The sequence below is a fragment of the Haliotis rubra genome, unplaced genomic scaffold, assembly GCF_003918875.1.
Source record: "Haliotis rubra isolate DU_JTF1 unplaced genomic scaffold, ASM391887v1 Scf136, whole genome shotgun sequence".
NCBI classification, from domain to species: domain Eukaryota; kingdom Metazoa; phylum Mollusca; class Gastropoda; order Lepetellida; family Haliotidae; genus Haliotis; species Haliotis rubra.
The window spans coordinates 589,613-616,958 of record NW_025765292.1 but is presented as its reverse complement, the minus strand read 5'-3'; the positions used below and the strand labels follow the sequence as shown (position 1 = coordinate 616,958).

General features: G+C 39.0%; 1 protein-coding gene across 1 annotated transcript in view; it reads left to right on the top strand.

Moving 5' to 3' along the window:
* The window catches only part of LOC124268060 (tubulin polyglutamylase ttll6-like), a 35,214-nt gene extending 14,278 nt beyond the window's left edge, over window positions 1–20,936 (top strand). Inside the window, 16 exon segments of the mRNA XM_046703071.1 lie at window positions 549–589; window positions 920–1,038; window positions 1,167–1,297; window positions 1,619–1,775; window positions 2,068–2,211; window positions 2,486–2,571; window positions 2,760–2,985; window positions 3,496–3,606; window positions 3,609–3,679; window positions 4,280–4,465; window positions 4,591–4,768; window positions 5,372–5,590; window positions 7,778–8,143; window positions 12,157–12,370; window positions 16,712–16,738; window positions 19,321–20,936. Coding sequence (XP_046559027.1) covers window positions 549–589; window positions 920–1,038; window positions 1,167–1,297; window positions 1,619–1,775; window positions 2,068–2,211; window positions 2,486–2,571; window positions 2,760–2,985; window positions 3,496–3,606; window positions 3,609–3,679; window positions 4,280–4,465; window positions 4,591–4,768; window positions 5,372–5,590; window positions 7,778–8,143; window positions 12,157–12,370; window positions 16,712–16,738; window positions 19,321–19,604 — 2,560 coding nt within the window. The 3' untranslated portion in view covers window positions 19,605–20,936.
* The last annotated feature ends 6,410 nt before the right edge of the window (window positions 20,937–27,346 follow it).

The following is a 27,346-nucleotide window of genomic DNA, read 5'->3' as shown; positions in this document are numbered from 1 at the left end:
ACTAGGCGCACTGGATTTTTGCGGCTTGCTCATCCTAACAAGGTACCCACTCACAGCTGGGTGGACTGGGACACACATAGTCACAGTACTTTGTCCAAGTTCACTGCACGTTGCTGTACCCGCAACTAGGTGTTTGTACGTATTCATGTGGCCACCATCTGGTCATATACCAACGGATTCATGGGTTCTTTTAAGTGCACAGGGTTGTGTACTGTACACTAGGGGTTGTGACAACACAGAAAGAGTCTGCACACAATGTTGACTCCAAGATTTGTACACCCGGTCACAGGTGGGTTCGATCCCGACACCTCAACATTGCTGGATCACTAGCCTGGCGCTTTAGCCAGCTCGCCCACCGCATCTTGTTAATATAGAGATTATAAAAGTTGATAGCTGCCATTTTAAGAGAAATATATCTTCTTTCCCATATTATCTAGAGATTATCAGAATGTCAACTGCTTATGCTTCAATCTGATACACTATTACAAGGGCATTAGCTGTGTGTGCTATGTCTGTACCTGGAATGACACTGAATTGTTTTCTTGTAGATTGCTGTACATCTGTCTCACCAACTGCAAGTATGATGTTGGTAAGTACCTTCTGTTTGGGGAAGTTACTTGAACAGGATTAGCTATGCTTATTAGTCTTCAGGATAGTAAGTGAGTCATGTTTTATGCCGCTTTTTAGCAATATTCCAGCAATATCACAGCGGAAGACCACCAGAAATAGACTTCATGCATTGTACCCATGTGGGGAATCAAACCCGGGCCTTCGGCATGATGAGCGAAGGCTTCAACCACTTGGCTACCCCAACTCCCTCTTCTGGGAGTGACAGAAGGTACTTTTGATGTCATTGTGTTGAATGTTTTCTAAATAAACTTGGTACACCAATTTTGGGAGTGTATTATTTATCCTTCAGTTCGCCGGACATCCCGGAGGTTTGGCTTCAAGGAGGTGTCTGATGATGATGACTGGTCACTGTACTGGACAGACTACTCTGTGGCACTGGAAAGGGTCATGGACATGAAGAAGTATCAGGTTAGCAGAGAATATCTGGCAGGACTAGTCCCACATAGACTCTACATCATTGCTACTTTGCGACATGTCCACTATTGCCTTTAGATGATGCTGTGCACAGCACCCAGTAACTTATTGTTTATCTTCAGAAAATCAATCACTTCCCAGGAATGAATGAGATTTGTCGGAAGGATTTGCTGTCTCGAAACCTCAACCGAATGCTCAAGATGTTCCCTAAGGAGTACAATGTCTTCCCTAAAACATGGTGCCTTCCTGCTGAGTATGTACATGGTGTATACACCTTTTTTGTCAGTATGTTGTCAATACAGGGACTGTAGAGGGCTAATGTGCAGTTTGTCTTTTCTTAATAATGTTTTTGACACAGATGTTGTGAAATTGTATAAGTGGAGGGAAACGATGGCACATTTGTGTCTTTACTAGTTCTTTTGAACATATACTAAATTGTCTAAAACTTCCAATTTCATCTTACCGTTTTCATGTCCAAGGGTGCTTAAGTATGTGCTGCCATCTTGGCTGCTAATCACCATTCTTACCATGACTGGTTCATCCTGATTCACCCTCTGCTGTATTTGGTGTGCAGTTATGGAGATTTCCAAGCCTACACAAGGCAGAAGAAGAACAAGTCCTACATCCTGAAGCCAGAGTCTGGATGTCAAGGTCGAGGAATCTGGGTTACCAAGAACCCCAAGGAAATCAAACCCCACGAACATATGATATGTCAAGTCTACCTCAATAAGGTGCCAACATGTATTTATTAACTGAATTCTTTCTTCAAGTCTATTCCTTTTGATATATCTGACTACTACATCTGACTTATTGCTTTATACACCTCTCTGTTGTCTGGTATCATGATCATGTGCAGCCATCAGCAGAATAATGTAATAGAAGTACAATGTGGGTGTAGATCCACAGCTATCCAATCCAATAGTTTATGGTTGATAGAAATGCTGATCAGGTGATTCATATTATTTATGCTTTTCTGTTTGGTGTTAAAAGGGATTTTATCACATATTTCTTTCTTTCTTTCAGCCATTCTTGATAGATGGATTCAAATTTGATTTCCGAATCTACACGTTAATAACATCATGTGACCCTCTGAGGATATTTGTGTTCAAAGACGGTCTAGCAAGGTTTGCCACCAAGAAGTACGTGGAGCCCAGTGCTGGCAACACTGTGAGTAGTAACAGTTACTTCCCTTCGTGAATCTCAGTATATCATGTGTTTTTGACAGAGACATGTTCTTTGCAATATGATTCAGAATTTTCTCTGAATGTCTTATTCCACACCAAAATACAAGCTTAGTATATATAGAGTAGATCATTTAGTGTATGAAGTGTAGATGTCAGTATCAGATTTCATAACTTATTGCAAAATTCATATGCACCATATGCCCTAAACTCATAAACACAGATGACATTGCTAAGTGTTGATGCTGATTGTATTTCAGGATAATGTGTACATGCACCTGACCAACTACGCCATCAACAAGCACAGTACTGACTTTGTTAGGGACGATGAAGCTGGAAGTAAGAGGTGGGTGGAATTGATGGCCGTGTTTATGTAACATCATTATGATGCTGTGATCCTTTGATTGGTCCGCCTTTGATCACATGATGCTTGTGCCCTTCATTCCTATAATTGTATCGTTTTTAATTCTTTTTAAACCTTACCAGGCTGATAATTAAGCAGCTATGCTCTATACCACTTTGCTGTATGTCCAGGCTTATATCCACCATAAACCGCTACATGAGAGAGAAGGGGTATGATGTAGACAAGATGTGGAATGACATTGATGATGTCATCATCAAGACTGTGATCTCAGCTCACTCTGTACTGAAGCACAACTATCGCACATGCTTCCCCAACCATGTCAAGGGCAGTGCATGTTTCGAGATCCTAGGTGTGGACATTCTGCTGGACAGGAAATTGAGGCCGCAGATACTGGAGGTGAGAAAGTACAATATATATACATGGAAAAAAGTATTGCAACACCTATGATATTTAACTTTCATATAGCCGTTTATATACATTGATTTAAGACATGCACATGCTGTGATCAAAGACAAGCATCACAATATGTGCACCCTTCATGAAGCAAATATCAATTCTTTATCAGAAGAAGCCCTCCTTGGGATACATATAAGCATTAAAATGTCCATTTTAAAATACCTACGACAGTTGTAACAATATTTCAATAAAATATTTTACCAAACCAAAAACTCGTTTTGTTTAGTGAGACCTACCCTACAGGGCCCTTATGAATATTGAATATCTTATTGTTATCACCATTAGAATAAAACAAGTTTGAAACTTGCCCTGTTTTTAACAGTATAATATCTGTAATGAACTCTTTTGATGTCTTATAAGCTGTTATAGTTCGGGAGCATTTGATAGACTTAACACTGTGTATAAGATACAATTTTTAAGCACCAATATTATTGATCTTTCACACTTCAGGTGAATCACTCTCCCAGCTTCACCACTGATGCAGATCTTGACCGAGAGATCAAGGGCACGCTAGTGTACGACACACTCAACCTCATCAACTGTGGAGCGTGTGACCGGAGGCGCGCTGCATTGAGGAAGAGAAGAAGAAGATCAAGGACAGGCTGCTGGGCAAATACACAAAGAAGGAAACCAAGTGGGTAGATCAGTGGAGACACTCATTACATTGCACCCACACCATGCAGGATTCATTATTACTCCTTTATCCTCAGTCTTGCATCATGGTACTTCCTGGTGCTCAGCATTAGGGCAGTAAAACCAGGATTGGTTAGCTAAGAGTCAACGTACTTTGTCTTTGTAAGGTATAATGTTAAGCATATGCTCCACTATAACACATGGATTACTGAGGATGACTGAAAGAGCAGTCACCCATGCACACATACTAAAAAGGTTTGTGGCTATGTAAGTGCAGTAATTTTGAAAGCCATGTTAAACCCCATTCCAATCAAATTCAGTTGAAGCCTGATGTCTTCTACTCAGTTCCACAGGGATGTTTAAGTGTTCCTGAATGGCTTCAGGCAAACATGAAGTAATGGTATAGAAACAGTAACTTTTTCTATGGCTTGGCAGTGTTGATACATGTTAAAATGGACCTCAGATATGTTTCAGCAGGAAACATTCAGTTTGTTACGATCTTTGATGGTTTGATATTTAATGTATGAATGTTGTGGACCCTGTTCCCATCAGACAGGAAGGACTTCCTTGTTTCCTGCTACATTACTTTTGTGTTCTACAGGGAAGAGCTTGAGCAGGCTCAGGCCCAGTTTATTGAGCAGCAAGAACGCTATGAGAACACTCATATGGGCAACTTCCGGAGGATCTATCCCGGTCCAGGCTGTGACAAGTACGACAAGTTCTTCCACAGCAGTGGCACCCTCTTCCAGGAGACAGCAGCATTCAGGGCTCGAGCTGAGCTGGCGAGGTAGGAAATGCCATCTGATGTCTGATGACTTACATGTAGGGTCAGGACAATGTTGTTGCTGCTGCTGCTGCTGTTGTTGTGGATCAAGAATGATGGGAGTTTGAACCCTCCTTATTGTGTTACAGACAGCAAAGAGAGGAGATCATCAGGAAGAAGGAGAAGATGGAGTCTATGATCAAGGGAGGGAAGAAGAAAGATGGCAGTGTACTCAGGCCAGAGTCTCCAACCAGTCGGAAACGTCGCACCTTACGTCGATCCACCATGCCAACACACAGACTAAGCTCTTCTAAAACAGATTTAGAGGTATGTCTTGTATGAGCTGCAGTCCTCTCATGCAGTGGAAATGTGTGTGACATATGTCTAGCCATTAAGGTCTTCATCACTGCGCAGATAGGCTGGGTTTGGGAAGACTGTTTAGGCCAAATAGTGTAGTGTTTTGTCTGGTCTGGTCTTAAATATCATATCAGCTTTCATTGGATTGCTATCAAGATAAAAGATTTGGGTCAGCTAGCACAGTCATTTCCTCACTATTATGATCATAATTATGTGAAGCGAAGACTAGCAGTGTTCTGATCAGTTACTTTGTTCAAGAGGATACAGATTTAAGGTGTTTGCAGGAGATATTGTTATCAGTTGCCCTTATAGTTGTTTTAAGTTTGCTACCTACTAGTGGGAAACACTTGTCCTCCGTATGATGTCACTGATAGACACACACAACTGTTAAACTATATAAAGATTACATAGCCTGGCATTCACACAAAAACCCTGATTAATTTTATGCATTTGTAAATGGGTAAATTGTTACATTGTGATGAGTGTTAACAGGCATTAAAGAAAAGAATTTTTGAAAGCATCTGTGACATCAGTTTTAAAGTTGTACATGACTGGGAACATGTCTGTGTTCAGGGCAGTGACAGCAGACTGCAGCAGGAGGAGGTCATCGACACGTCCAAGCCGATGGAGATCAGGGAGGAGGAGGAGCTGGAGAGAATCAGCGGGCTGCTGCAGCGGGACAACCTCGTGCGCGGCCTCGGCATCGTGGAACATGTGTACCGCCTCCTCCACTGTACCCCTGGTACCATGGGGGTGATGAAGGCGGATCCCAGACCTCTACCCCCTCCTGTGGTCAGTATAAACCGAGTGTGTTCAGCTAACAGATGCATGACATTAACAGACCAGGATTCATGTATGCACTTAACTCAAACTTTACGTAGAGATTTCTGTGTAGGTAACTTTCCCATAACTATTGCATACTAACCAGTTTATCTGACCTTATACAACCAAAACAAATTATATTGACATTTGCTTAACAAGGGTTTGTTTTAGGTATTGGAAGGTGTTAATCTCATTTGCCATATTGTATGAGTGACAGGTATAGCCCCATGTATGTGCTTAGTGATATCCATGTAGGACCTGCCAGTTGCATGTGTATATATACACTCTTTAGGCAGCATGATGCAAAGGTATTTGAAAATAAATACACTGTTCCATAAAACTCTCCCAGATTTCGAGTATAATTGGCAGACTATGATTGTAAATTACATGTGTGATTGGTTTATCAGACAAGGGGGGACAATCAAGAGTTCTTGTTGGCTCTGTGCCAAACAGTGTAAATAAGCTGGTAAGAGTCCCCTGACCTACACACCTAATTATCTAGCCAACCAGGTTACTCAATACTTTGATTACACAATGCTTATGTAACTGGTGGTTATTTACAGTGCTCAAGTATTTCCTTCTTGGCATGTGAGCACTAGTATATTTGTGACCACCTCCGTGGGACTGCCTCCGTGGTGTAGTGGTTAGAGCGTCCGCCCGGAGAGCGGAAGGTCGCGGGTTCGATCCCCGACAGCGCCATACCAAAAGATGTTAAAATATGATGCTTGTTGGTCCCGCCTGGCAGCGTCATACAACAAGGACTGGCCTTAAAATATGGGTATTCTTGCTTCTGGGCATGGTACAAGCAGCACTATAAAACATAAGTCACATACAGCAGCACACACATATACACACATGCATGCACGCTGTCATATGAGCGAAATATTCTCGAGCACGACGTTAAACCCAATTTCACCTCACCTCACCTAGTATATTTGTGATTGGTTAATTCATGCTATGTGTGCATTATTTGGGGAAATTGTTGAGTACAACCTGTAACTGTTCAAGTTGAGGTTAATTATATATGTTCTCAGGCTTGAAAACATATCAATGTAGACTGATAAAACATTATGAATAGTAGCATTACACATTATATGCAGGTTTTCAGGAATAGCAAGCAATGACAGTTAAAAGCCTTTTATTTTACTACCTTATAATCTGTTTTGTTTTCAATATATAAAATGCCAATTCATTTATGACAGTGAAAAGAATGAAAGTAAAATTAAAATTAAATTAATGGAATGCTAAGTCCATAGCATAATTAAGAAGTACTTTGGTAGTGACAAATCAACTCTAGATAAATGTACTACTGAAAAGAAGTTAAAGAACAGCAGATTTACTCATATTACTGTAGTTAATTGGTTCTAGCATGATAGATTGACTGTAGAAATGTGGATGAATCATGTGTCTTTTAATATCTTTTGAGTAGTACTGTTGAAGTAATGACTTCCAAAACAACACTCTGATGTGATTTTAGTGAAATAGATACGATGGACTACTTCCTATGTGATTGTGTATGCTTTCAGTGCCCCATCCTCCCCCCCCATGTCCCCATTGTTTTAAAGTTGCATGCTGACCAAGCTGTTTGCACCATCACTGCCTTGCACATCACTCTGCTTTATATGCACTTGCAAGCACAAATCATTCTAATGTTTTACTTGTCAGCTTAGTATTTTTCATTGTATCATTTCGTAGATGTGAATATGTTTTCTAGTTTTTAGGATCTCTATAGCTTTTGTCTATAGTTATGTGTTTCAGATTTATTTTTGATTATGCATTTTAATGCCACTAAATTCAGACTGACAGCCATCAAACGTATGAAAAAGCTGATGCTTCTATAACTAGATCAGGTGTTATCTGGTTGTAAATGTGGATGAAAACTACATGGAAAAAGATAGTGAGTTCACATCACAGGTGACATTGAAACTAATGTCACAAGAGACCTGTGTCTTGTTAATCTGTTTAAAAACATATATATATATAAGTTTCCTCACTCTAGTTTCTATGAGGATTTTAAAATGGATACACAACCTGTATATATTTGTTTCATGAACTAATTTGCTAGCATAAGTCCTAATTGCATACTGCATGTTTGATGGCTGTCCAGTTGGACTAGCTGTGTCTAATCTGCTTTCTCTTGCACTGTGTGATCACTAGGACAGTCACCGATGGCCACTCCCTGGCCGACACATGGACCCCTACATGAGTGGTCGCCCACCTCCTATCCGAGCCAAAGACAGGCAGTATTATAAAAAGCTGCTGGATAGATACTTTGGTGCCAACCACGTACTGTCTAACGATAGTGTCAGTCTAAAGTATGATAGAGCCAGCCACAGAGCCGCCAACTATCCACACTGTATCCCTGGGGTGCCTGGGCTGGTTTACACCCGTAATCCTAAAGACATCACGCGTCAGTTCCCGCATGTGCGGCTTTCGTACAGTACTGCAGAGAATAAGCTTCTCCTCACGCACGACTTTGATACCGAGCAGGAGGCAGCTGAAGCCAATAATGTTGACAGCGAGGTTGGTAGACAGTGGTGGTTTGTGGTGTAGACAGGTGTATATGTGCAGTGAGTCGTGCCGCTACTGACAGTGCAGTGGGAGGAGAAGTTTCCTGCCTGCGTAGAAGTGATTGTAACTGCTTCCTTAACCAGAGGGACGTGTCGTTTGTGTGCCACTTACCTTCAATATATATCAGCCTTGCAGTGCCTGCAGAATCCAGAATAGTGTTAACAGTTGGGTTTGTTCGTATAAAGAGAGAGTTTGAAAAGCCAAGGTTTCAAGTCTTCTGAGTTTACTGCTAGAGTTGCTGTCTGTGAATGCCGGTAACTTTAGACAGATATACTAAGTTGATACAAAAGTTTTTCATGACAAAGAAGTTACAAGTATTTTTATAATATGATATAATTGACACACATTATGAGATCAAATTACTGTATTAAATATCTTGTGGTGCAAAATTTTGCAATACTTTCAATCAGACAACTTATTTAGCTCTCCATCGGAGTGAATAACTTTTGGCACAAAGTGGATGATAGAAAGCAAAATTGGGCACAGGAACCGAGACCTTCATTGAATCTTGACTTGTTAAGTGTTGGTCAAGGTAAGCCATGACAGTATGGTGCTGACCTTGTTGACAACAGCATTCTTTCATGCTAACCAGGAGATAGACAGTAGACTTAACTGACTGGGAAGAAGTTGTCATTCAGTGAAATACACAGACTCAGTTGAAGATTTTCATAAAGAAACTGGCCTCTGATGTCATTCAAAACAATTCAGTTCAAGATTTATTAAGGGTATGCTTCTTGGGCTTTCCGTCCTGGTTTCTGTGGTGTGATAGTGATGGCCTTCCTGATCAGTGGTGTGGCTCAGCCAGGTGGTGGGTTACTGGATGCTTGGTTTGCTGGGATTGCTGACCAGTGGTTGCTGCCTTGAGTGTGACAGCATTAATGTTACCAAACAGGCTGTGAATAGCAAGGTGAATGGAGCTGTGGAAAATCTGACTTATTTAACCTTACTGGCATAAGTCCTCCTGACATAGAAGTACTTACATGTTTGTTTGTAGTTCCTTCCATTTGTCATTGTTTGGATTAGTTAACCATAGTTCATAGTTTTTAACCTAGAGTAAATCTTAGTGGATTGGTAAAATGTTTATCTGTTAATATCCAAAACGAAATCTTATTTATGTAATCATTTTAGTCTAACGAAATAGAAATGTTAATAAAACGTCTAACTGTTTACTTTAATTTCAATTTGTTTTTTTGTCATAGTGCTTAAGTAATGTGACTGTTTAATGTTTATATCTTGTCTCCTTAACCTATTACATTTTATATGTTGTAGTATTGAAATGTCAGTCAACCTAATTTACCATGGACCGTTTCCTAAATTCATATTCCTCATACCAAAAATACCATCCAAGTTCATGTCCTGATGACTTTCTTTATTTTATATGTGAAAATACTAAACAGCTTTTATGGAAAAGGTGAATCTCTTGCTTTAAGCATTGCAAATGGTTTGGTCATCACAAATCATATGGTCGATAACAGCAATACACATTAACAGGATAAAAAAACTCTCTAACAACTGGAAATAAATATATGTGTGTTCAGAGCTTTTCCTTATTGTTGGCCTTAGCATGCATATATAATGTTGTCGAGTTTGTAGGTTGGTGACTCATTCTATACAAATGATGGGAACTGTTACTTGTCTACTGTGACCTGTTTTGTTGTTTTGGGTACCCGGTACATAATGGTTGTATGCTATGTCTAATACATTTCTGCCTATCTCAGGATTTGGTGTCCAAATAACTATCTGATAACTGGATTAACTGAATCTATCTTATATGTCTGCAAAGCAAAAGTTGAAGATAATATCAAAATAATTAACCAAGGCTACAAAACACTATAATCTCCACAAGAAAGAGTTAGTAATTCAATAATGTTGTAACTAACTTGAATTATCTAAAAATAACATGTACCTTCAGTTACAAACATTCAAAAGAAAAAGTGATGCTAAAGTTTAATGAGAGTCCTCAGAATTGTGAAAAGCCAATCATGTGCCAGTGCTAGACCCTTTGTAGCCATGGTGATTACCTGTGTACTTGTGTGTGGAGTTTAGGGTGCTACTGACGTTGTATGTTGTGGCTTGTGTGTGTCATTAGTGTTGAAGGGATTGACTCTGTTCTAACTTTCAGACAAGTGGAGGGAACGACGAATCTCTAACGCACAACAACACCAAACTTAACTTGCATGACAATAATCACCACTTTCACTCTTACTCTCCTAAACATCCTCCCACTCTCACTTCTAACCTCGTGCCTTCTCAACCTGTTGTGACCTCTCAGTCCATCTTTGCATCAAGTCCCACTAGCTTCCTAGCTACCTCCTTCCCCCTCCTGGCCATGGCCTCCACCCCCCACCCTATCATCCCACCCCCTGCCTACTTGACCAGACCAATAGGACCGTATACCTTACCCTATACTCATTTGTCCACTCAGCCAAATTATGGAACACGATGGCAGGGCAAAAACGCCAGTTTAGCCAACGTGAATGAGAGAACGGTGCCAGCTTTTCAGGTAAGTGATTTGTGTCCCAAGCTAGATGTTGATGGGCTTCCAGCACAAGGCTTGTAGCTAGCTTCTCTGATGGATATGGAGTAGACATGCGCAGCATGGATGCATGGCAAAATATAGATATGCACCATTGTGTCATACAAGTAACACCCATCTTTGTTTCGGTAGACTTGAGAACAAATCATTGTACCACTTCATCATAACTTCTTGTAGATGTCTATTCAACCTGTGCCTTGGTTACAATTTCAAGGCACATTAGTCAGAACCCATGCTTGTTTATAGCAGCAATCACTTGAGTAACTGATCATATATGTCATTGTGTACCACTGTAATACCACTGACTAATGCTCACTTTATTGACCACTGGTTTGCCTTTACAACATTGTCAGGGCCACATTTCAAATTATAATTCCATTGATAGTTATTCATCCCACTGCATTTATGGGATGGAGATGGTGATTACAGTCTGGTTCATCACTATGTGACCCTTGGGCCTGGTCAGGCTGCTGCCCTCATTTACTGAAGGAAAAAACATGTTTATCAAATTCAGTATATAAAGGGAGGTAATGGCAGAGTAGTAAAAATATGGTGTAAGATATGACACAAAATGAATCTAAGCCAATATTATTCATATTGTTGTAATTATTTATAGTTTGGTTGAACATATTGTTGTAATTATTTATAGTAAATTTTTGACCATTTTGATAAGGACATGATAATTTGCTGTCGCTGTGTTGATGCCTCCTCTGATGCCAGCTCACATCAAGGTTTTCTTATGTAGTCTGGATTTACTGATCATGGAGTAGATGATCTGCAGAATATACATGTATATTGAATTTTTCATCTTCCCATCCATCTGACACTGGCTATCCTCGTTGACTTTGACTGTCTTACTTTGCAAGTGGGCACACATCATGTGGTTGACATGACACAGGTGTGTCTAGACGTCAGGTGATCTTGTGCCCCATCTTCAAGATCTTGTGAACATGTCTTCTGAACATCATCTCATCCATTTGTCTGTGTGATTAACTCCTCTCACTGCACCTGTCAGTCAAGCTTAGCTCACTCACTGTAGTCAATGTCAAATGTCTTCTTTCAGTTATATTGTCATGTTGTTTTATTGGATTTGAATTCATTCGTTGACATCCTCACTATCAAGTGTGTTGCTTAATGTGCATATATGTGTATTTAAATGTACCGGTAAATAAAATCAGCTCTTGTTTCAAGGGGACGTATTTATGTGACATATCGTTGTCATTCTTTGTGAAATAGTGAAATGGTTTCTTTTTAAATGTCTTTATTACGTAATATTTTTTTAGAAAAATAATCCAGCTCATTTTTCTTAATGATATTCATTGATATTCTGTAAAATTTGTAGTATGATTAATTGAAGTTATGTTTTATGGTTGATGAAGGTTTAGTTGTACAAATGTTAGAAAAGTGTCTTTACTTTGTTTGTTACTAGAGAAGGCAGCTGTCACGGAAACCGATGGCAGCCAACAGGAGTGGACCAGCCACCATTGTGCCAGAGACAGACTACCGCAGTAGCATGGTTGAGACGGAGGCAGAGCGGAATCGGCTGCTGGCTCGGAGTAGTGGTCAGACAGAGTGGCGGTCAGACACAACCACACCCACGCAGAAGGCTCGAATACTCAGTGCACATGGGAGAAGAGACCCAGGTATGGTAGCGTGCTGTGTTTTCCTTGGGTGATGGCATGCATGCAGTTGTTTCTGTACATTGAGGTGATACACAGTGTGGTGGTGGATGTGTAGAGAGGCTTGGTGGTGGATATATACCTCAGGGTGTTACATGGTGGAGGATAAATACCTCAGGGTGTTACATGGTGGAGGATAAATACCTCATCGTGATATATGGTGGTGGATAAATACCTCAGGGTGTTACATGGTGGTGGATAAATACCTCAGGGTGTTACATGGTGGAGGATAAATACCTCAGGGTGTTACATGGTGGAGGATAAATACCTCAGGGTGTTATATAGTGGTGGATAAATACCTCATCATGGTGGTGGATAAATACCTCATAGTGGTGGATATACCTCATCGTGATATATAGTGGTGGATAAATACCTCAGGGTGTTACATGGTGGTGGATAAATACCTCAGGGTGTTACATGTTGGTGGATAAATACCTCAGGGTGTTACATAGTGGTGGATAAATACCTCAGGGTGTTACATGGTGGTGGATAAATACCTCAGGGTGTTACATAGTGGTGGATAAATACCTCAGGGTGTTACATGGTGGTGGATAAATACCTCAGGATGTTACATGGGGGTGCATAAATACCTCACCGTGTTATATGGTAGTGGATGAATACCTCACAGTGTTATGTAGTGGTGGATAAATACCTCAGGATGTTACATGGTGGTGGATAAATACCTCAGGGGTTACATGGTGGTGGATAAATACCTCAGGGGTGGATATAGTGGTGGATAAATACCTCAGGGTGTTACATAGTGGTGGATAAATACCTCAGGGAGTTTAAAAGTGGTGGATATAAATACCACAGGGTGTTACATAGTGGTGGATAAATACCTCAGGGTGTTACATAGTGGTGGATAAATACCTCAGGGTGTTACATGGTGGTGGATAAATACCTCAGGGTGTTACATAGTGGTGGATAAATACCTCAGGGTGTTACATGGTGGTGGATAAATACCTCAGGGTGTTACATGGTGGTGGATAAATACCTCAGGGTGTTACATGGTGGTGGATAAATACCTCAGGGTGTTACATGGTGGTGGATAAATACCTCAGGGTGTTACATAGTGGTGGATAAATACCTCATGGTGTTACATAGTGGTGTATAATACCTCATGGTGTTACATAGTGGTGGATATAAATACCTCAGGGTGTTACATAGTGGTGGATAAATACCCTCATGGTGTTACATGGTGGTGGATAAATACCTCAGGGTGTTACATAGTGGTGGATAAATACCTCAGGGTGTCACGTGGTGGTGTATAAATACCTCTGGGTGTTACATAGTGGTGGATAAATACCTCAGGGTGTTACGTGGTGGTAGATAAATACCTCAGGGTGTTACATGGTGGTGGATAAATACCTCAGGGTGTTACATAGTGGTGGATAAATACTCATCATTTTATATGGTGGTGGATAAATACCTCAGCATGTTGTTGCATGGTGGTTGGATAAATACCTCAGGGTGTTACATGGTGGTGGATAAATACCTCAGGGTGTTACATGGTGGTGGATAAATACCTCAGGGTGTTTATAATACCTCAGGGTGTTATGTTGTGCTGGATAATACCTTAGGGTCTTACATGGTGGTGGATAAATACCCTCAGGGTGTTACATAGTGGTGGATAAATACCTCAGGGAGTTTAAAGGTGGTGGATAAATACCTCAGGGTGTTACATAGTGGTGGATAAATACCTCAGGGTGTTACATAGTGGTGGATAAATACCTCAGGGTGTTACGTGGTGGTGTATAAATACCTCTGGGTGTTACATAGTGGTGTATATAAATACCTCAGGGTGTTACGTGGTGGTGGATAAATACCTCAGGGTGTTACATGGTGGTGGATAAATACATCATCATGTTACATAGTGGTGGATAAATACCTCAGGATGTTGCATGGTGGTTGATAAATACCTCAGGGAGTTTAAAGGTGGTGGATAAATACCTCAGGGTGTTACATAGTGGTGGATAAATACCTCAGGGTGTTACATAGTGGTGGATAAATACCTCAGGGTGTTACATGGTGGTGGATAAATACCTCAGGGTGTTACATGGTGGTGGATAAATACCTCAGGGTGTTACATGGTGGTGGATAAATACCTCAGGGTGTTACATGTTGGTGGATAAATACCTCAGGGTGTTACATAAATGTTATATAGTGGTGGATCACAAACAGCTTTCAGGGAACAACTTTGGAAAAGGGTGTGGATGGATGATGTTATTAATGTGAAAAGTGTTGCCAGAAATGCCCTTTTTTTGTCTTCATGTATAAATAGAAGAACGTTTTAAAGTGACTTTTTTTTAATAAGTTTTGTACCCGAGAAACAAGTATCTTTATCACAAAGCTGCTGACAGTGCTTGAGGATTTATCTGATTCTTGACAATACAGATAGCATTGCATGATGTGAAATTTCACCCCCAAGTCAAGCCCTGGAATATTAACTTTATTAAGTCACCTACTTCCATTTTTGTTTTGAAATTCTGATTCATTTGCGACCTTTGTTCCTTTTAAGTTAAGAGGTTTTCACCAAAGCGTAAAACCAATGTGGCCACTGAAAAGACATACTAAAGACACTGGGTAGGAAGTTCACAAATCCCATAGGCTATGCGTAGTGCCAGCAGTTCATGCTTTTATACAGGAGCTTCAGGATAAAGCCATAAATTAGCTTTTTATCCCCCGCTGCGTGTTTAGCGCGAAGCGAGGGATATAGTATTAGGCTAATTGGAATATCCGTCCTGTCCGTCCGTCCGTCCGTCCGTACGAATTGGAATATCTTAAGAACCGTTCACTAAAATCTTTTGATATTTGGTACCTTCGTTCATCACAGTGTAAGAAAGGTCCAAGTCATGTTTGGTGACCTTGACCTTCATTTCAAGGTCACAAGGGGACTAACGGTTTACCTGCATGTTAAGCTATCTCAAGAACTGTTCACTGGATTTTCTTCATATTCAATACAAAGCTTTATCTAGGGAAGGCGCAGGGCCCAGTCGATTTTGGTGACCTTCACATAATTTTCAAGGTCATGGCGACACTTTGAAGATTTCAGCATGTAAACCTGCATGTTAAGCTATCTCAAGAACTGTTCACTGGATTTTCTTCGTATTCAGAACAAAGCTTTATCTAGGGAAGGCACAGGGCCCAGTCGATTTTGGTGACCTTCACATAATTTTCAAGGTCACAGAGACACTTTGAACATTTCAGCATATTAACCTGCAGGTTATGCTTGTCAGCGAGATACCTCAAGAACCATTCACTGGAGTTTCTTCATATTTGACACCAAGCTTCATCTAGGGAAGGTGCAGGGCCCAGTCGATTTTGGTGACCTTCACTTAATTTTCAAGGTCACAGAGACACTTTGAACATTTCAGCATATTAACCTGAATTGTCAGCAAGATATTTCAAGAACTGTTCACTGGATTTCAGCATATTTACCTGCAGGTTCTTCAAAGACTTTTCCTTAAATGTTTCTTCAAAAGCAATTTCTTTCAAGGTCACAGTTACTATTTCAGCATTTTGCATATTTCAAGAACTGTTTACTGGACACTCAAGACTTCCCTTAAATGTTTTTATCACAAGGTCAAAGTCAGTTTTGAAAATATGTGTGTTTGAACACCTAAAGAGCAAGGTATCAAGAGAGGTTGACTGGTCATGTTTTTGTTGACATTTAACTTAAACTTTCATTACTTTATAACAGTGTAGGAAAGATGTAGAAAATCTAGCCTGTCCACAGGACTGGTAGGTCAAATTTTTTACCAGTCCTGCCAAAATCTAGCCTGTCCTCCAAATATAAATAAAACACCTTCGGCAGTAAATATTCAAAAAGGTTATAATCATTATATATATGTCATTGGTTTGCTAAAATTGACCCGACATGAGGACTGACTAGATATTTTTTTAACCCGTCCTCCACAAAATTGCCTCGGACGCTGGGACGGCTATCTTTCCTACACGTTTATAAGTTTGATTTGATAAGTGATGGCGGGGATTATGTCACCTTACATTATCGTGAGGGTTTTGTTGCAGATGGATGACATCATCTTGACAAAGTTTCTTCTTCAGCATTATTGTAGAGAATTACCAACATTCTGGTCTGTTATTGTAGAGAATGATCTATCCACTGGACTATTTCTGTAGAGAATGTTCTACCTACAAGACCGTTATTGAGCACAATTCTCTACTTGCAAGACGATTACTATACAAAATAATATTCCTACTAGACTATAACATTTTAGAAGGATCTATCTGCTAAATTATCATTGTTACCTGTAGAGCACTACAAACCTATTATCATTACTCTAGGGCAGAAAACCTGGGAGTATCTGATAGGTAGGCCAGTTAACGTGCTCGGTGTGTATCTGACAGTAAGCTTCATGCAGTGCACACATGTATGTTGCATTTACCTTATGTGTGTAAACTCAGGTTGTTGTTGGTATAGCTGCTGTCTGTCTGTCGGTATGTCTGTCTGTATGGCTGTCTGTCTGTCGGTATGTCTGTCTGTCTGACAACACCCGCAGGATGCAAACAGGGGTATTGGCTAGTTGTTTTCTGTGAATGAATTTCATTAAGGAATATCTAAGATGCCTACGTGTGAAGAGGGAAGTTAGTCTCTGATTTGTCATTCAAAAGGATTGTTAGGCCACGCTTTCACGGTGTGTAATTGTACTGAAAATTAAAATCAAGCGACCTTTTGCCCTTATGCTCTACGTGAGGTTTCCGTCCTCGCTGAGCTCACGTTAGGTCACCCGCGTTACCTTTTGACAGATTAATTCCAATATTATTTTCATAAAATATGCAGTTTTAATTTTTAAGACTTTGGGGAATTATCTGTAATTTATGTTTTGATAAACAACAAGACTTCACCAGTACATGATGACATACTTTACACAAAGTCTTCACCTTGAACCTCTTGCCATTACTCCAATCTAATCCTTATATTTTACTGTACAAATTGATAAACACTATTTCAAATGGCTGCTTCCGGCTCATAGAAAAGAATTTGGGGGTTATTGTTTTGTCTGCTGTATTGAAGGGCATCAATTGTTCAAAATATACACATGGAAAAAAGTATCGCAACAACCCATATTTTTCATAGTATCAATATGTTACTATTAACCATAGCAAAAAAACATATCCAAACCTCAGTTTAACATACTATCTGAATATACTGACCCACAAGGAATAATTAAATGGCAAATCTTAATGCAGAAAGATTGAAAAACTTGATACCAAGCTAATAATGCTGCTTTGTGCTCTGGGGATAACAACAGACATCTGATAGATTATTTGGGTCTGTACCTGACCAAATTTATTTGATTTCGGACCATTGGACAAACAACAATGTGGATACCATTCTGTTTTGAACATGCCACTTGACATGTATCCTTCCCTGGAGTTGCCACCATGGTTGTCACCTGAACATGGTTGACCATGGTCGACCTGAACGCTGGAGTTGTCACTCATGAGTCGACCCTGAACGAACGCTGGAGTTGTCACTCATGGTCGACCTGAACGCTGGAGTTTGAACGCTGGAGTTTGGTCGACCTGAACGCTGGAGTTGTCACTCATGGTAGACCTGAATGCTGACAGTCCTTAGCGTCATTAGTTTGCTGATGTTTTCTGGCCAATCGGATAATAGTGTTTGGATAACAACCAACATCTCTGGCAATATCCCTCAGTGACATGCCAACATTCCGCATACCAATAACTTGCCATCTTCGAGCAGTTGTCAGTTGAGGAGACATCATATTTGCTGATCAACAACAAAATCAATTGAGTTTCCAAGTTATTGAGCTATGAGAACAGTTTACTGAAACTTGATATTTGCTGATTGACATTATATGTCCATATAAATAAATGTATGGTGCACCCGAAGGGTAAAACTAATCATCCCAACAAACAGAATTGTGGTATGAATATGTATCGCTGGCTATATGGGGGGTAAAAATCATAGGTGTTGCGATACTTTTTTCAATGTGTATTTAACTTAGTTCAGATATTGTTTTGCTGCATTGTTTGTGTGAATGACAATAAGAGTCCTCTACCCAGGGGTGTTCTGTGAGGCAGATCCTTATCATCTCATCTAATATACTTCTCTATAATGGCAGACACCTCAGCAGTATATGACACAACCAATAAAGAATTTACATGCTGTGCTTTACCTAACATTATATGCTGCTATATGTTTAACTTATAAACTTGATGTGTGCATGTCTCAAATACTCTCAATAATAATATTGTGTATGCAGTATCATAATGTCTAGTCTAAGTGTGGGCCGTGTATATAGAGATGTATTAACAAAACTATTTACCTACAGGAAACTTAGGCTCCTTTTACAGTTTTTGTCACTGATTTTGCATGATGTTATGTGAACTAACATGCTGTATGTCTGTATTAGAAATGTTCTTTACAGTAAGGGAATTGAACCCAATAACATTATAATGTATGATTAAATAACTTTCTGCAGTAGTTTGCTTTCAGTTTTCAAAACTTGACTTCTCTTGGCTTTGTAGTTACATAACATAGCAATCGTACTCCCGCTTCAATATCCAGTCATACTTTAGTAGCCGTTACACAGCGTTTAGCTTAAATAATGCACACATTACTACACACTGACAGACGTTACTTTCATGCATAGCCTAGGACATCCCAAGTTCACAGGGATAATAACTAAGTAATAATATATTTAATGAGTGAGATACTAAGGTATCTTTTAAAAACTACTCTGTCAAATAAATGTTAAGTTGAAATCATGGGCTGAAACCTAAATTATTTGATGATGATGATGATTTTGAGATTTTACAAGCGCTTTTTGGCCTTTTGTGTATTTCCCACATGGCTAAATTACTTTAGATGACCATGACAAATATGACAGTAGTCTTTGACGTTAAGTAATGGTGTGTTATTTCAGATCTCCCACTCCCTCGGTTTGGCCCGGCTCCTCCATCACATGGTCTCTCCGTGGTGTCGGCACCAGCGCCAGTTGTCCAACGCCCAGAACTCGTTCGACCTGAAATGGTTGTGTCAGCATCATCACCAGGAAGTGGCCTCAGTAGAATCAGTTCCAACCATTCTGTGACGGAGAATCCTGCCAGTCATCGCTCAACCAAGTCACAACGGATACGTCGCGCGTCTAATACAATGAGACTACGGCAGTTGGAAATGAGAGAAAACCATGCCTTTGTCTACAGCTGATACTAATCCTTGAGATGTACAGAGAGAACTGTACAAAAGCTGTTGTTGGAGAGTCTTAATGATGCTAAAGAACTCTATGCCTTATGGTAGGCGACCAACAACACAGGATTGAAGGAGAAAGGAGCCTCTCGCCTGCATTTTCACAATAGACGATGTTGGAGTATCGACAGTGTCTCAGTATTATGAACGATAACACTGCTTTTTACATGATTCTTTATAAAGCTCAGTTCCTTGAAGAATTCATTTCTTCACTGTGATATACTGTACCAGGGTCTTTTTACCTGCAGATTGTTAATATTTTATTTCTTTTTCCAGTGTTTCTATATATATGCTTAAAGTTAGTTTGAGTGAGTTTGTTTGCTTTGATAACCACAAAGTTGCCTCTCCGTAATAACCAACATGGTACTGATAGGCTCTCTTTCAGGCTTTTGTTGATATTCCAAATATGAAGATATTATTACCATGACTTCTTTTATTTGACACAAGTATAGGTATGACATTTGTAGAAATATTATGAAGTTAGAGTTGGGGAAATGCATTACATAGAAAGTATCATGTGTCTCGTTTTAATAATATTAAAATTCTGTTCCGCCATTTTATAAACTTGTTACATAATGCAGGGGAACTGTTTCATATTTAATCTTCCATTTTTGACAGAAGCATTTTAGTCAATGTAATCACTTTGACTTGAGAATAGCGTTGTGGTTTACAAATGCGTACAGTATTCATTGATAATAATCATCACTGGGATAGTTATTTTCCCAAGTTTTCCATTTGAGATGATTTTCTATTGTTATGAACAGCTCCTTGTTTATGGACCATTGTGTTTGTTTTGTTATGTAAAGGGTAAATGTATCAGTGCCAATGCCATCAGTGGCCGGTTCAAGTATTCAGTGCTTTGTGAAATATTCCAAATTACGGTCTTTAGGATTGATTTGAAACTGTGATAAACTCTTGCAATACAATTGTAGGTGGAAATGTATTGAAATCTGTGTGACTGAAGTTAGATTATCATTTTCCTATTTATTATCAATGTTGGAGGATGTAACTAGATTTAGGTAACATTACAGGATAAATCAAGAGAGAATTGTTTGATTTTGTTATAGATGATCACTAAATCTTTTGTCGTTTTGAATCAGATGTATTATTTGGACTCGTTTGACCATTTTGACATTAAAATATATCAAACACAAAATGTGCAAAAATGTAAATTTAGCCAGTTAGACATTGTTGTACATACAAGCCCTGACCAAGACAAGCGAAGGAAATGTGTACTTGGGAAGTTTTCATAATTAACAGTGATAGACAAATAGTTTATTGTCAAAAGAAGTACTGGTGATGGCTAAAATATTTTTACTTTCTAATTCTCATTTATTCCAATTTCAAAATGAAAAACTAGAGTTTTCATATCAAACAGTGATTGCCAAAATATATTTATAGTCTAGATAGCCTAAATACTGTATGTTGATTGTGATGGCCAACAGAGATATCTCTATGCATATGTTCATAGTGCTGTCACTGAGACATGCACTGCTTACAATGGGCCTAATGAAACAGGTCGTTATCAAATGAGGTGTTCATTATTGTTGCATTATTTTATAAGAAAGGTTAAACCTTTATTTTGTATTGATATTCAGTGAGGCATTCTGCATACTACAACATTTTGACATCTGACTATAACCTTTAGTAGTACATTAGATATCTGTGTCTGTGTATGGCAGGAAGGCAGGTTGAAACCATTACAGAAGTTCATTGTAGAAAGTATTCTGGTACTTAAGTGTATGCCATGTAATATAGGGATCTGTTTGTTAATATCTGACCCTTGTTGACAGTATTCCAAGCTCAAGATTGTTGTTGCCATTGCACCTTGTTGTTGGGGTGAGGGACAACATATTCACAAATAATTCTGATGATTCATCATTTATAACATTGTTTGGGAATGTGACTGACATCAGCTACATCTTGAATTTGTCAAAATAAATGAGATCACCCTTCCTGCCATCCTTGGGGAGAATCATGTTAAGTTTTCATTTTCATACTTTCGTATAAGAATGGATTATTGTGATCAAAATTGTTTTGTGTTTGTATACATGGAATTGTGTTGTTCAGTGTCGAGCAAACCAGTGTATTTGTTGAAGTTTTTTTATGGCTTGTGAACATTCCCTTAAAGGTCACATGCAACAAAAAAATCAAACATAATTAAAACACAATTATCACTTCTTCATGACATATAATATACATTGCTGATTATGAAAAAACATATAAACGAAATTATAAGCCTACAATCGCAAATCAAAAGTGCAATATTTTGTACTTGGGTTTACTTCCCTAGAAACGAAGCAGCCGCGATACTGAACCCAGTCAGAGCGGGTGGGTGTGCACTCAAGTGTAACGGCTGGTTCATTTGCCGATGCCCTCACGGCTCATTGTGTGTGTATATATAGAGATGTTGGGTTTTGTAAATACATGCTCATTTTGTGTGTATAACATTTTGCAATCAACAGACATCATAACATGTCATGTGTACAAGTATCACACCTGCCTGTCTGTGTAATTACATAATGTGACAGAGACCGAACTCGGGCCATAAATCAATGCGTTTTGTTTATGGTGTATAGCCTGATAGGTGTTAATTTAAATTGCATGTGGTCAGTGATCAAAGTTGTGTATTGAATATTGTCATTAGCAGACAGGCAGGCAGACACATAGGTGTCAATAAAACAGACATTGAGTCTGTGACAACGACATATCTATATCACAGTTAGAAATTCTGTCAACGCTAAATAATGACATTGCTTTTAAGTATCGAACTGAGAAAGTGACTCGGTAAGAAGAACGTGTGGTGAAATAGACAAATGAAATTATATAAACAGTTTATTTACTGTCATAACATATAAAAGCTCAGCGCCTGTGAGATATCAACAAAACATTAGGAAAATAGCTCACACCAAAGCCTTCACCGAAAGTATTCACCGGACAGCCCGCTTCCAAGTCGCGCTGAACCTATTTCACTGGGCATGTGCTATGAGCGCAGCCCACCTGTTGAAACCAGTTTTCCCCCGAAAAATCGGGGGAAAATTAGTGAATCATTTGAACTCCGATTTCGTGCAGTTTTTTCATCGCGTTATTTTTCAACTTTATAAGTTGAATTTGCATGTTGATTATTTGTTTCAGTAAGTCCATACGAAAGGTATCAGAATCTGCAAAGTTGTGTTTTACGTTGCATGTGACCTTTAAATAGTTACCTCAAACATATGTTCACTTGGACAGTGACTGTAGGTACACCATCTACACCGAGACTGTGACTATAAATACACCATGTACACAGTGAAAAACCTGTAAACATGTAATGGGATAGATGTTTCAAAAGTTGAAAGGATTAATATAGGCTTCTTATCATTTACATCAATATCATTTTGACTTTCTGTTGTATTGCAGAACAATTCCATGATTCTTTTACTTAGGATCTTTTTGGACATATTGTTAATCCCATTTTTTGTGTGTTTAAACTAAAAAATTGTTTCATGTGTTATGCTGTTAATAATTATGAGTTTATTATGAAATGAATTTCAAAGAATAAAATTGGTATGAATAAGACATTTAAGAGTACTGATATACTGTGCTTTGTTATACTAATTCTGAAAGTTTTTGGCTAATATACATTTTCATATATTTTCTCATAATATAGATGTATATCCACCATGTAACAAGAAGCTAGACACCTTGACACCATCAAATCCTATCAAATGAAATACAAGTTTTTTTCATTAAGTCCTTGTCAAAGAAAGCCCTCTTGTGGGTAATGTTTGTAAATTCAAGAATCCTGTGATTTGGAGTTGTTGACAATATCTGTAGTTGACGTTCTGACATCCAGCCTCTCCTTCATTTTGAGTTGTTGACAATATCTAGTTGACATTCTGACATCAGTCTCCCCTACATATTGAGTTGTTGACAATATCTAGTTGACATTCAGTCTCCCCTGCATCTTGAGTTGTTGACAATATCTGTAGTTGACATTCTGACATCCAGCCTCTCCTTCATCTTGAGTTGTTGACAATATCTAGTTGACATTCAGTCTCCCCTGCATCTTGAGTTGTTGACAATATCTGTAGTTGACATTCTGACATCCAGCCTCTCCTGCATCTTGAGTTGTTGACAATATCTAGTTGACATTCTGACATCCAGTCTCCCCTGCATCTTGAGTTGTTGACAATATCTAGTTGAAATTTGACATCTAGTCTCCCCTGCATCTTGAGTTGTTGACAATATCTGTAGTTGACATTCTGACATCCAGCCTCTCCTTCATTTTGAGTTGTTGACAATATCTAGTTGACATTCAGTTTCCCCTGCATCTTGAGTTGTTGACAGTATCTGTAGTTGACATTCTGACATCCAGCCTCTCCTTCATTTTGAGTTGTTGACAATATCTAGTTGACATTCAGTTTCCCCTGCATCTTGAGTTGTTGACAGTATCTGTAGTTGACGTTCTGACATCCAGCCTCTCTTGCATCTCTGTGATCAGCAACTACTCGTGTTTCTTAAGCTGATAACGTAGTAGTTACCATATATATTGTTCTTGTACAGTTTGTTCTTGTTGAAGAAAATAAAGTTTGGTGTACTTTGCATGCGATTTTGTCGTAATTAAACAGTTAATTGTATGCCCTTTCAAACATCATCATACAAGCTTGCAAAGACGTTTTGTTGATTCTTGCCTCAAAGATACTCAAGATCTGACGTGCAGTAGAGGTATGGAAGAATGATACTTCATCAGCTACCAGTGACACATTGAAAACCACAACTGAACATTTATCATCCTTCACTCCAGCAACAGACACAGAAATTGCCAAGATTTGAAGAGATGTCCGACTAAATCGTGCCCTCTAGATCCCATTCACACGTGGCTTCTGAAACATTGTGCTGATGAAGTTACACCAGTGTTTTTGAAGATTGTCAATCAGTCTGATGAAGTCAAGTGTGAAGATTGTCAATCAGTCGAAGTTTCAGGTTCTCTCAAGGAAACACAAGTCCATTTGTGTCGAAACTAAAGTACTATCGGAAATGCTGGAAAAATGCTTTTTGACTTTTATGTAAAAATCAGAGATATTACAGTTACTTAAATAACAAATATCACTTTAAGAAACATCTACCTAATGTAGACCGAGGGAATAAAGTTTGAGACATGCCCTAAAATGTGTTTTTACATATGAAAATATCAAAAACTTAGAAAAATAAGGGGTAGTGGAACGTTATTTGATACAAACATTAACTGCCTGTGTTATGTCATCAGCATGCATGGTATCGACAGGTGAAATTGACACCTGAGCACAAGCTCGGGTGAGGGGTCATCTCAATACATCTTTTTCTTCATAATGTTGTATATGTGTACATATAGTATACCTATTGGTTATGTAAGTGATCATGTGATATCCACATTATTGTGCACACCAGCTACACCTATATATATGTACAACGTTTTAATAAATGTTTTGCATGTCATTAGTATATTTCTTTGCAAAAATATGGATGTAATTCGGTCAATTTAATCCAGTTGTGAACATTGGCCAAAGATTTAACGAAATCACTGGTATAGCTTCCCAGTTTTGCTTTTGAGACTGTCCCTGTCTTGTCTGATTTGTTTACAATATTGTAAACTTGTTGGTAAGACATACCAACAGCTCTACAAGTTCTGTAATAAACCCTTTCTAAACTAATGAAAGGTTTACCTCTGTCTTTCTCAAGCACAAAAAACTTATAAACCTTTGCAACAATCGACTGCAAATAGTTGGCCATAGTGAAGGCTGTGATAAAGATGTGCATGCATGACGGGCAACTTATTTATTAAGACTTAACATTTATATTAATTTTTCTTCAATGAAGAAACGCTAATTAAGTCAAGTAACACAAACATTCAACATTTTATTTCATTAAGAAAAGCGTTAATTTATATTTTTGCACCACCTGTATTTTAGCATAAATTTAAAGACTATTTCACATTTCTCATGTTAAACTCGGAAAGAATCTTGAGTTGTTGTTTTGGTATCAAATTCTCTCCTGTAAACTGTCATTTAAATGCATGGAAATGTTAAATCGATTGAAATAAAAATTAGGTACACTATAGGCGAGTTGATATATTGACAACATAGTACATTTATCACCTTTATCAAAGTATTAAGGTTAAGAAGCATTCTTCTAGCATTTCCGACAGTACTTTAGTAGAACATGTTGTGTCAACTTCTTTCAGAACATATGAACATCAACAACTTAGGTGACAGTATGCAATCTGCATATAGAGCCTGCCATAGTACCAAGTCCGCTTTACAGAGAGCAAAATGGCCTCAGTTCTGTAGCTTCCATGACAGGCTTTGACACTGTAGGCCATACCATCCTTCTGTCCCTCCTGGAAATTCGTGTCTGAATCAAAGGCAGTGCTATGGCGTGGTTTCAGTCATTCCTGAGTGGCCGGTACCAGTCTGTGGTCATAAATGGTTGGAGGTCAAGTAAACATCACTTCAAAATGGAGTTCGGCCCTAGGACCTGTGTTATTTACTACGTACACTTTACCTGTAGATGATCTAGCCAGGGGCATGGACTATCCTTCCACTTTTATGCAGATGATTCGCAGTTGTACATTGGTTTCAGACTGCTGGTTCACACATCCGTCACATGCACATTTAGAATGCTTTCATCAAGCATAGACAATATAATTCTCTGGATGTCGACTAACTACCGAAAGTTAAACCATGATAAGACAGAACTCCTCACCATCAATTCAAGACAATTGCTCCCTAGAATAGTAGCCTCACTGTACAAATCGGAGAATGCGCTGTCAATCCAAGTGACCAAGCACGGAATTTGGTAGTATCTTCCAATCTACACTGGTGACTGAGTGTCATACAGGTACTGTATGCAAGACTCCATGTTATCACCTGTGTAACATTAGTCAGATCCGTCGCTACATTGGCAGAGAGAAGCAACAAAAACACTCATCGTGCTCTCGTGTCATCTCGCCTGGATTACTGCAGTTCATCGCTGTATGGATCAAATAAACCAGGCTTGGACAAACTGCACAGAGTGCAAAGTTCCGCGGCTATCGCTGGCTTGATAATGGTGTTAGTAGCTACACCGAAATGTCGCTCATATTATATTAAAGAACTTTCCTCTTTGTTCATCACATCAACTTCTATATGCCACTCAAGAAACTGGGGATACCAAACCAGGGCACCAAGGACAATGGGGGTCAGACAACTTTGTATTTGGGATGCAAGGATGATATTTCATATTAACATCCGCATATTCGCCATGTTTACTTGCGAATGTCAATCATATTTGTGTCTACAGGGACAGAAAGAAATATATACACTGTATACAGAAATATTTCATTATCTTTATGAAAATGAACAAGGTCAGGTTTGTTGGCTTGGATGGGTCTGAGTCTAGATACATTTTCATCTATGCCCTCCACATACTGGGTTGTACCATGGATAGACCTCCGAGTCAAAACCACAAGCATGGTGAAGTTGGTAATAAAAGGAATGAGACACGTCATCATGTTGATTAAAATACTGTTTTTGTGCATTCACTAACGAGGTGTCGGGAATTTTCATTAAATTCATAGCATAATCTACATTTCATATTATATTTTGATGCAGAATCATACGCCGACAGTGAATTATCGTGAGCAACAAAACAGAAAACCCTCTATTTCACTTTTCAGGCCAGTCGACTTCATTCAAGCTAATGTC